The 10,537-nt window shown below is 51.4% G+C and overlaps 1 protein-coding gene and 1 pseudogene across 1 annotated transcript; both read left to right on the top strand.

Moving 5' to 3' along the window:
* The first annotated feature begins 284 nt into the window (after positions 1–284).
* Positions 285–4,428, top strand: LOC146181123 (uncharacterized; annotated as a pseudogene).
* Positions 4,429–4,831: 403 nt separating this feature from the next.
* LOC146181124 (uncharacterized) lies at positions 4,832–8,038 on the top strand. The gene has a single exon (XM_084575712.1). The coding sequence runs from the start codon at positions 4,832–4,834 to the stop codon at positions 8,036–8,038; it is 3,207 nt and encodes a 1,068-aa protein (XP_084431838.1).
* The last annotated feature ends 2,499 nt before the right edge of the window (positions 8,039–10,537 follow it).

Below are 10,537 nucleotides of genomic sequence, written 5' to 3' on the forward strand. Positions count from 1 at the left end.
CTCGGAGCATTAAAAAACATCTGTCGGCCTAAGATTTATGATTAATTTCGCAGTGCTAATTTGCGCGAATCGAAGTTTTCTCTATCTCGATGTGTTCGTGAAGTCGAAAAGCACCGACGGATATTGAAAGTTCCCAAAGGTACGCCTTTTCTTCGATTTACCGGACAGTTTTCATCACAGCCGTGCGGGGGGCGTCCCGCTAGGTGTGTTCCGCGAGCGATAGGCCTCGTCGCTGTCGCGGCTGCCGCGGCTCGCCGCCTCGGCGGCAGCCATTCAGCCCCGAGATGGAGGAAACGTCTGTTCTGGCAACGATCTCCGACTCTCCAATGACCGTTCAAGTTCAAGGTGAAGAAATTTCACCCGAGGAATTCCACCGCGGCCATGGATGGACGCTCGCGGGGGAACGCATGTCAAGACTCCGTCAACGAGACCTCGACGCGAAGCTCGCCGGCACCGACAACCAAGTAAGCAAGAAAGCGAAAGGAAATAAGAACTTTAGAGCCTCGGCCATCAAGGCAGCGAGAATGCCAGCCATGCCGCTGGAGGAAAACAAGATCGTAATCAGAATGCGAAAAGTAAAGATGCAGTACACTGTACTAATGGGCGACTTCAATGCCAAGGTAGGGAAAAAACAGGCAGGAGACAAGGCAGTAGGTGACTATGGCGTTGGTTCTAGGAATCGCAGGGGGGAGTTACTAGTTGAGTTCGCAGAGCGCAATAACTTACGAATCATGAATACCTTCTTTAGCAAACGGAGGAACCGGAAATGGACATGGAAAAGTCCTAACGGAGAGACTAAAAATGAAATCGACTTCATAATGTGTTCAACCCCCGCCATTGTGCAAGATGTAGAGGTAATCGGGAAAGTGCGATGCAGTGACCACAGGATGGTGAGGTCCGGAATTAGCCTAAATCTGAAGAAGGAACGCAACAGATTAGTAAGAAAGAAACCCATCAACGAATTAGCGGTGAGGGAGAGGGCAGAAGAGTTCAGGATCTCGCTACAGAATAGGTATTCAGCTCTAACTGAGGATGGCGACATTACCCTAGAGGCAAGGAACAATAATTTCACAGATATCATTACTGAGTGCGCGGTAGAAGTAGGCGGTAGGATAGTTAGGATACCGGTAAGCTGTCTAAGGAGACAAAAGATTTGATTAAGAAACGCCAGAGTATGAAAGCTTCCAATCCAACAGACCAGATCGAATTGGCCGAGATATCAAAGCTATCAATAAGCGCAAGGTGGCCGATATAAGGAAGTATAACATGGAGAAAATTGAGCATGCTGTAAAGAATGGGGGAAGCCTTAAAGCGGTAAAGAAATTGGGCATAGGCAAAAACCAGATGTATGCGATAAGGGACAAGGCGGGCAACGTCGTCACTAATATGGACAAGATAGTCAAAGTAGCCGAGGAGTTCTATACAGATCTCTACAGCAGCCAAAGTAATCAGGACCGTAATGAGATTGGCGGTAGGGAAAAACAGTCAGACGTTCCCCCAGTGACGAAGGACGAGGTCAAGAAAGCACTAGAAACTATGAAAAGGGGGAAATCAGCTGGAGAGGATCAGATAACTACAGATTTGCTGAGGGACGGGGGTGATATCGTGCTAGAAAAACTGGCCACCCTGTATACGCAGTGCCTGGTGTCATCGACGGTGCCGGAACCATGGAAGAATGCAAACATTATCCTCATTCACAAGAAAGGGGACTCTAAGGACCTTAAAAATTACAGACCAATCAGCTTACTGTCTGTTACGTATAAGGTATTTACTAAGGTAATCACTAATAGAATCAGGACAACCTTAGACTGCAATCAAGCAAAGGATCAAGCAGGGTTTCGGAAACTGTACTCTACTATCGATCATATCCATACCATCAATCAGGTGATAGAAAAATGCTCGGAATATAACCAGCCCTTATACATTGCATTCATTGATTACGAAAAAGCATTTGACTCAGTTGAAACCTCGGCGGTGATGCAGGCATTGCGAAATCAGGGAGTAGACGAGCCGTACGTGAAAGTGCTGGAAGATATATATATAGTGGCTGCACAGCAACCATAGTTCTGCATAAAGAAAGTAACAAAATTCCCATAAAGAAAGGTGTTAGGCAAGGAGACACAATCTCCCCAGTACTATTCACAGTTTGTTTAGAGGAAGTATTCAGAGACTTGGAATGGGAGCAGTTAGGGATAAGGGTAGATGGAGAATACCTCAGTAATCTGCGATTTGCTGATGACATTGCCTTGCTAAGCAACTCAGGGGATGAACTGCAAATAATGATTGATGACCTAGACAGAAAAAGTAGAAAGGTAGGCTTGAAAATCAATATGCAGAAGACTAAGGTAATGTTCAACAGCCTCGGGAAGGAACAGCAGTTTACATTAGGTAGCGAAATACTGGAAGTAGTAGGCGAATATGTCTACTTAAGACAGGTAGTAACCGCAGATCCGGACCATGAAAAGGAAATAACGAGAAGAATAAGATTGGGATGGAGCGCATTTGGCAAGCACTCGCAGATTATGACTAGCAGCTTACCGGTATCGCTCAAGAGGAAAGTATACAACAGTTGCATCTTGACTGTACTCACCTAAGGGGCTGAAACGTGGAGGCTAACCAAGAGAGTTCTACTTAAGTTGAGGACAACCCAGAGGGCTATGGAACGAAAAATGGTAGGGGTAACATTAAGAGATAGAAAGCGTGCAGAGTGGGTCAGAGTAATAACTCAAGTTACCGACATTCTAGTGGAAATTAAGAAGCAATGGACATGGGCAGGAGATCTAGTGCGAAGAGAGGATAACCGATGGTCGCTGAGGGTAACAAACTGGATTCCAAGGGAAGGAAAGCGTAGCAGGGGGCGGCAGAAAGTTAGGTGGGCGGATGAGATTAAGAAGTTCGCAGGGGTCAAGTGGATGCAGCTAGCACAGAACCGGGCTAAGTGGAGAAATATGGGAGAGGCATTCGCCCTGCAGTGGGTATAATCAGGCTGATGATGATGAATCAGACCGCGAGGGGGACTCGACATCCCCCAAGATCGGCACTACGACCGTCGCTGCGGCCATTCTCGCCGCGGCCAAGATCACGAACGAAGAGAACGCATCGGACACGATCTGCCCGAACGCGCAACAAAATATAATGGTAATCAGCACGCCCAAGGAAGAAAACGCCGTCCGCTACGCAAGAATTCAAGCTATATACATTCAAGACAAGACCTTCGAAATCAGCGCGTACCGCACGGCGCCGTACGACACCGTGAAGGGCATCATCCGAGGCATCCCTGTCGACGAGAAAGCCGAAGATCTCGACAGCAACATTGTAAACGACAGAAACCCACTCGCCGTAGGCGCCAAAAGAATCGGCAACACGACCACAATCACAGTAGCCTTCAGAGGACCCAAGGTACCGAACTTTGTCCGATATGGTGTCACGCTCATACCGTGCCACCTGTACAGAAAGCAAATTGACGTCTGCCACCAGTGTGGTCAGGTCGGGCATCGCAAGGACGTGTGCCCGACGCCAACCAACCGGATCTGCAGAGGCTGCGGCTAAGCGAACCCAAAAGATGACCACAAATGTACACCAAAATGCAAACTTTGCGGCGGCGCTCACCCGAACGCCGACAGAGAATGTAAAGCCAGATACAAGTTTCCCTACGTCGTTGGCAGGCGTCAGTGGGAGCGCCGAAAGGTCAGCCATCAGCTGCCGTCGGAGAGCGATTTCCCACCACTCGACAAGCCAGCTGCCCATAAGTCAAGAACGCCATCGAGAGACCGCGCGCAGCCGAGAAATAGCAGCTGCAGGAGCCAGAGCAGAGACGCGCGAAAAACGAAAACCCAAGGATCACTGTCGCGTGAGAGAGTCGGTTGGGGCAACGCCGCACAAGGTATCATGAAGATAAATCCGAGCTACAACGCCAAGACAGAAGACAACGCTTCAACCAAGGAACGAGAGATCAACGAGGCCCTAAAAAAGGAGAACGCGACCCTGCGAGCCACCATCAACAACCTCACCAAGGAAATCGCGGAGATCCGCAACGCCCTCCGCAACGTCGAAGAGCAAAGATCCAGCCCGAGCGGCAACAACAAGGCCGAAGCAACTACGGCCGACGCAGACAAGGAGCCGGCAACGAAGAAGAGGGCCGTCGAATCGCGCAAGACCAAGAACAACATGAGCAACTGCAGCACCGACAGCAGCAACAACAACGTCGAGGCCAAACTCAACAGCCTCGAGGATATGATCAAATCGATGAAGCAAGCCATCGAAGCCTTCCAAACGGAGAACGTCAATAGACTCAACAATCTGGAAAGAAGCGTGCAACTAGTATTAAGCAACCCAACGTTCGCGCCAGTACAGCATCAAGTCAACCAAGCGCAGCAACACAGAGAATTCCGAATCGGACAATCACGGCCTCCAACTCCACAGGCATAACAGTGTGGCAGTGGAACTGCCGCGGCTTCGTCAAGAAGAAGGCAGTCGTCCAGCAGTACATCGAGCACGCGGCTCGCAAGCCCGACGTGCTCCTCCTCCAAGAAACACTAACGCACAAGCCGTCCCTCCCCGGCTACAGGGTGCACGCGGGCCCGCCCGACGGCAGAGGCCTGTGCACCCTGGTCAGGAAGGGACTCACCTCGTCGAACACCGGCTAAGCAATGTCAGGATTGAACACACGCTCACCGAACTCATACCGACCAAGCAAAGAAAAAACAGCATCTTCATGTTGAACATCTACAGTAACCCATCGCGGAGACTCCAGAGGTTCAAAGCCATTCTTAACAAGGCAAGCACGACGGCCGGCCAGAGCACGCTGATCGCATGCGGCGACTTTAATGCGATGAATCCGGCGTGGGGCTACGTCAAAAGTAATGCGAAAGGCAGAAACCTATCCCAAGACGCGGCGGAACTCGACTATACCCTCATAACCGACCCGGCTTACCCAACGAGAATTGGCAACTCCGTGTCCAAAGACACCAGCCCCGACCTCACGTTCGTCGAGAACAACGAACCGATCACGATCACGTGGAGGAACACGGGGGTGGACCTCGGTAGCGACCACATGATATTGGAAATCGTCATACCGGAGCAGAGCAATACAAAAGTCAGGAAACATACGTGGATCGATTGGTCTGCTTTCAGAGATAACAGAAATCAGGAAGCGGAAGAGACCGAAATTGACGACATCGATGCGTGGACCAACAAGATCCTCCAAGATGTTCGAAACTCAACCAAAGACATAGTAACAGACTTCGAAACGAACAGAATGGATAGCCGACTGGCCCACCTTGTCGAGGCCAAGCAGTCCATTCTCAACAGATGGAAACAACAACGCCTTAATCGTAGGCTACGAAAGAAAGTCGCAGAACTCAACAGAGCAATCGAGGACCACTGTCGAACGCTATATGCGCAACAGTGGAACGAGATATGCAACGCTGCCGACGGCCAGATGCACAACGGGAAAACATGGAACTTGCTGAAGCATCTGCTCGACGAAACCAAGACTAAGTCACACCAAAGGGACCGACTGGCGAAACTCATCCATCGAGAAGTCACTAAACACGGCGCCGATAAGGTGACGAAACGCATCAGCGACAGATACCTGCCGACTACGCCCACGGAGTGCCATGGGCCGTACGGGGGGCTGCCCAACGCCCGTCTCGACAGAGATATAGACGTAGAAGAAGTTCGCACGGCACTGCAGGACCTCAACAGCAGGTCGGCGGCCGGGCTGGACCGCATCACCAACAAGGCGCTTAAGAACCTCGACGACAAATCCATAGAAAGCCTCACGAGTTATTACAACAAATGCTGGAAAACGGGAACGCTGCCGACGCAGTGGAAGAAGGCCAAGATCATCCTAATCCCCAAGCCGGGCAAGCCATCCGAAACGGATAACCTCCGACCCATATCGCTCACATCTTGCGTGGGCAAGGTGTTGGAGCACTTCCTGCTCAACAGGTGGCAAGAATACCTAGAGAAAGAAGATCTCTACCCGGAAACGATCACTGGCTTCAGGCAGCATCTAAGTACCCAAGACGCCATGATACAGCTCAAGCACCAGATCATCGATGGCAAAACTGGCGACAACAAAGCAGTACTGGGACTCGACCTACAGAGCGCCTTCGACAAGGTGAAGCACTCAGCGATCCTATCCCAAGTCTGGAAACTCAACATGAGAGAGAGATCATACAATTACATCAAAGACTTCCTCACGGACAGAACGGCCGAGCTCAGAGCGGGGGACCTCCAAGCACAGGAGAAGAAGCTGGGAAGCACAGGCACACCTCAGGGATCGGTCATCTTGCCGGTGCTTTTCAATCTCGTGATGATAGGAGTGGCCGAAAGGCTCAGGAACATCAAGGAAGTCCGACATACGATATACGCGGACGACATAACGCTGTGGGTGGAAGGGGGCAGCGATGCCCACATCGAATCCACCCTACAGGCGGCCGTTGATGCGATCGAAGACCAACTCGACGGAATGGGGCTCAGATGCTCGCCGAGAAAGTCGGAGCTCCTCGTCTACCCGCCCGTCAAGCACCGCAAACCTAAGAGCAGCCCGAGAGAGTACGAGGCAATCAAAGTCAAGACCAGAGAGGGAAACGCGATCCCAAGAGTCAACAAGATCAGAGTGTTGGGGATGACGATCGAGACGCACGGCAGAAACGGCGAGACCGTCACCCGGCTCATTGCGAAAGCGGCGAACGCCACGAGACTACTCAAACGAGTCACGAAGAAAAGTGGAATGAAGGAAGAGAGCCTGATCAGAATGATCCACTCGTTCGTCATATGTCACGTAGCGTACGTGGCGGCCTACCACAAGTGGAGCAAGGGCGACAGGAACAAGATAGATATACTCATCCGCAGAGCCTACAAGACGGCACTGGGACTGTTCGAAACAACGAGCACCAAACGCCTCCTGCAGCTAGGGGTGCACAACACGCTGGAGGAGATAGCGGAGGCCCAACGTGCCGCACAGCTCGAAAGACTGTCTACGACCAAGGCCGGCCGGAAAATCCTGGACAACCTGGGAATTGGATATCAAGGCAGGGAGCAGACGCAACTCTCCGTCCCCGATGAGATCAGGCGCAACATCAGAGTGGACCTGGTACCGAAGAACATGCACCCGGAGTATAACAAAGGGAGGAGAGCAGCGAGAGCCCAGGCGCTGATAGACCAGCACGTGGCCGACACACACGCACGCTACGTTGACGCGGCTGAGTATGCCAAGATACACGGGTTCACGACGGTCGTCGTCGACGCGACCGGTACCGTTCGCACGACCGCCAGCACGAGATGCACCAAGGCAGAGCAAGCGGAGGAGGTGGCCATCGCCCTGGCCATCGCCGACCGCGACTGCCACACAGTGCTATGCGACTCGAGGCAGGCGGTGAGAAATTACGCCAAAGGCAGGATAGCGAAAGAAGCTGTGCGCATACTGCAGGCAACCAAAAACGACAATGGCAGCAGACAAGTGAGAATCAAGTGGTTCCCAGCGCACGCGGGCGAGGCGTCAGACCGCAACGCCAACCACAACGAGACGGCACACGCCGAGGCGCGTGCGCTAACGGACCGCGCCTCGGTCGACTGGCTGCTGTGGTTCAGCACCAAAGACCGCATGACGGACTATAACGAAATAACCAAGGTGTTCCGCCTAGCTCGCAGAACTCTTCCACCCCCTTGCTCGGGGCTCAGTCGAGAGCAAGCCGTTTTATTCAGACAGCTACAGACGGGCTCACTCCCCAGTCCGTTGCTGATGCATAGAATGTATCCCGAGACGCACCCGACAGTCAAATGCAGAGTCTGCCGAACGGAGACTGCCGGCTTCGCACACATGCTGTGGAATTGTACCCAGCACCAGGAAGAAGCTAAGTCTGGGAGGATCCCGCCGCGACTGGAAGCAGCCGCAGGGAGCGACAATCAAGAGGAGCAACTCTGGGCCGTCCAGCAGGTCATCAAGGCGCTGGCCCGGCAGGGAACCAGCGAGCCGGCCACGGCGAGCGGGGACCTAGGCCGCGCGGCCGGTGCCCAGAGGACGACGTAGGCCCCGTCCGGAGCGCGCGAGCGCGAGCGCGCGTTCTACTGCAGGCCCCGAATAAACGTTTTACCAATCCGATAATGTCGGCCTAACCGTTTGTGGCTTCGCACTCAAGCTTGGCACACAGGTGGCATTTATTGATGATTTTCGTTTCCGTCTAGGTTTTCTTCAATCAATTGGTTCACAGGAAGGGAAAGGCGCAGTAACTGTCACACTTGCTCTGTGGACACCCGAACCGCGCCGTAAGGGACGGGAGGAAGGGGGTGGGAAAGTGGATAGAGAGAAAGAGGAGCCGTAGTGGAGGGCTACGGAGTAACTTCGACCACCTGGGGATCTTTAACGTGCGCTGACATCGCACAGCACACGGACTCCTCTTCGTTTCGCCTCCATCGAAACGCAGCCGCCGCGGTCGGGTTCGAACCCGGGAACTCCAGCACAGTAGTCGGGCGTCTTACCACTGCACCTTATTTGCCTGATTTGGTAAAGATCATTAATTAAATCCTCATTGCATGCAGCAACGACGAACTAGAAATAAACTTTTGCAGCCGTGATGCCATCTCGCACCCATTTGGAAAAGAAGGTAGGCCTACTGTGCTTACCGAGGATGCTACTGCTCTTGAGCAATCGTTTCTCTGACGCTGCAAGACGGCGCTGCCAATTCAACACGCACGCTGCGATGGCTGTCAGGGCTGTCTGTACGCATGGGCTTCCGCTCTACTAAACGTGGTTGTGCGGCCCCTACGACACACGCCGTAGCGGCCCACAAAGTACGTGGGCGCTCCTACGGAGTAATTATTTTTTCGCTCGAATTTGCTCCGCGTGAGCAACGCATCCAGCCATGCCACAAATCAAGAGTCTTTACCGATCCCGCTTCTTGCGCCCACGATGCTGCAAGCATGGCAACACGGCCGTGTGCATTCCATACGCGGCGGGGATTCACCTTCATAAAACGCTCCATGTCGGTCAACTCACACGACAAATCATGTCAGTGCCCTTATTTTCTGGTGACGCATCAGTTGGTGCATCCGCGACGATCCTATTGGACAGCTGCGGTATGGCGACCGGATCCATGCTGGCTGCACCTCCTTTGTAGTGCGCTTGCGTGACGCTCCACAGTCTATGCGAAGCTTTCGCCTAGTAGATCCCTCATTGATTCAGTCAAACCGAAAATGATCACCTGCCGTCGTAAAACACGTGACTATTAGTCAACCTTGACTTCACTAACAGTGCAGGTAGAAAGAAGGGACGGGAAGGCACAAGGCCCGTCCCTTCTTTCTACCTGAGCTGTTATTGAAGTCATGATTAACCAACTAGCTCAACGAGCATCAATCTTGAATATTAGTCAACTGTATTCCATAGTTTTTAACTGCGTCTGAAATAGCATGTTCTCGAAGCGGTCTCATTGAATGTGCAAAAATGGTTGGCTGCCACTCACTTCGACGCGCTGTACGGCATAAATTAAAGTTAAATGACAACTTTAAGTCCTATTATTGACGGCGGCCTCAGCAGCTCACTTCAGAGTGGCCAGCTCGCAGACTACTCACGTTTGGAACACTGTTGAGAGCGTTGGTATGGTATCGCAAGAGCGCTGTGACGGCGCCGGCTCTGGTTTGTCAGGTGGTAGTTGGAACTTGTCAGGTGTCATCGCCGTGAACTGACTGATCGTGGAGTAGTATGACGTCATGACACCCCATGACTTGGCCAAATTAGCTTGCACTATACTCATTCGCACTTCACTTTAAATGTAAGCGTCGAATAAAAATTCAGGCTTCCGGACCCTTCGCTACTAATTTAGGCTGTCGCTCGGCCACACAGGCGCTTTCGTGCGGGTAGGCTAAAGCGAGACATTATATCTACGTCGGGAGGTTTTGCATATAACCTAGTACCTTACGACTGCATGCTAAGAGCACGCGTAGAATAATATATGTGCAAATCAATGATACTCAATAAGCAAGTAGAAAAAATGGTTTATGCGAAAGTGAATCCGTTATTGGATTCAGAAAGCGGCAGGCCTTAACTGTGTCAAGTGGGAAAAATGTCTCCCAATTCTTTAATGCGAAAGCAGTAGGATTACTGTGAAACCCTGTCAAGGGTAAAAGTGCCTTCCTAATTTTTAATGCGAAAGCAATAGGAATAGTACGACTCGCTTTGAAGGGGAAGAGAGTCTCCTTAATTTTTATTGAGAAAGCAATAGGAATGCTATAAAGTGCTGTCAAGGCGAAAAAGTGTCTCCTTAATTTTAATACGAAAGCCATAGGGATACTGTGAAGCTGTCAAGGGAAAAGTGTCCCCCTAATTTTAATGCAATGAGAATAGGGAATAGTGTGAAGCCCTGTCAATGGGGGAAAAGTGAATCCCCAGTTTACTTAGAGCGTAACCAATAGGAACACACTGAAACTCTGTCAAGGAGAAAAGTGTCTCCCTAATTTACCTAATGCGAAAGCAATTGGGATTATTGTGAAACCATGTGAAAGGAAAAATGTCTATAATATTTTAATGTGAACG

This window comes from Amblyomma maculatum, chromosome 8, assembly GCF_055883805.1.
Source record: "Amblyomma maculatum isolate TAMU_Amacu chromosome 8, ASM5588380v1, whole genome shotgun sequence".
Classification (NCBI taxonomy): Eukaryota; Metazoa; Arthropoda; class Arachnida; order Ixodida; family Ixodidae; genus Amblyomma; species Amblyomma maculatum.

Excerpts from the sequence above, each read along its gene's own strand:
- LOC146181124 (XM_084575712.1), top strand. The coding sequence starts at position 4,832 with ATGAATCCGGCGTGGGGCTACGTCAAAAGTAATGCGAAAGGCAGAAAC.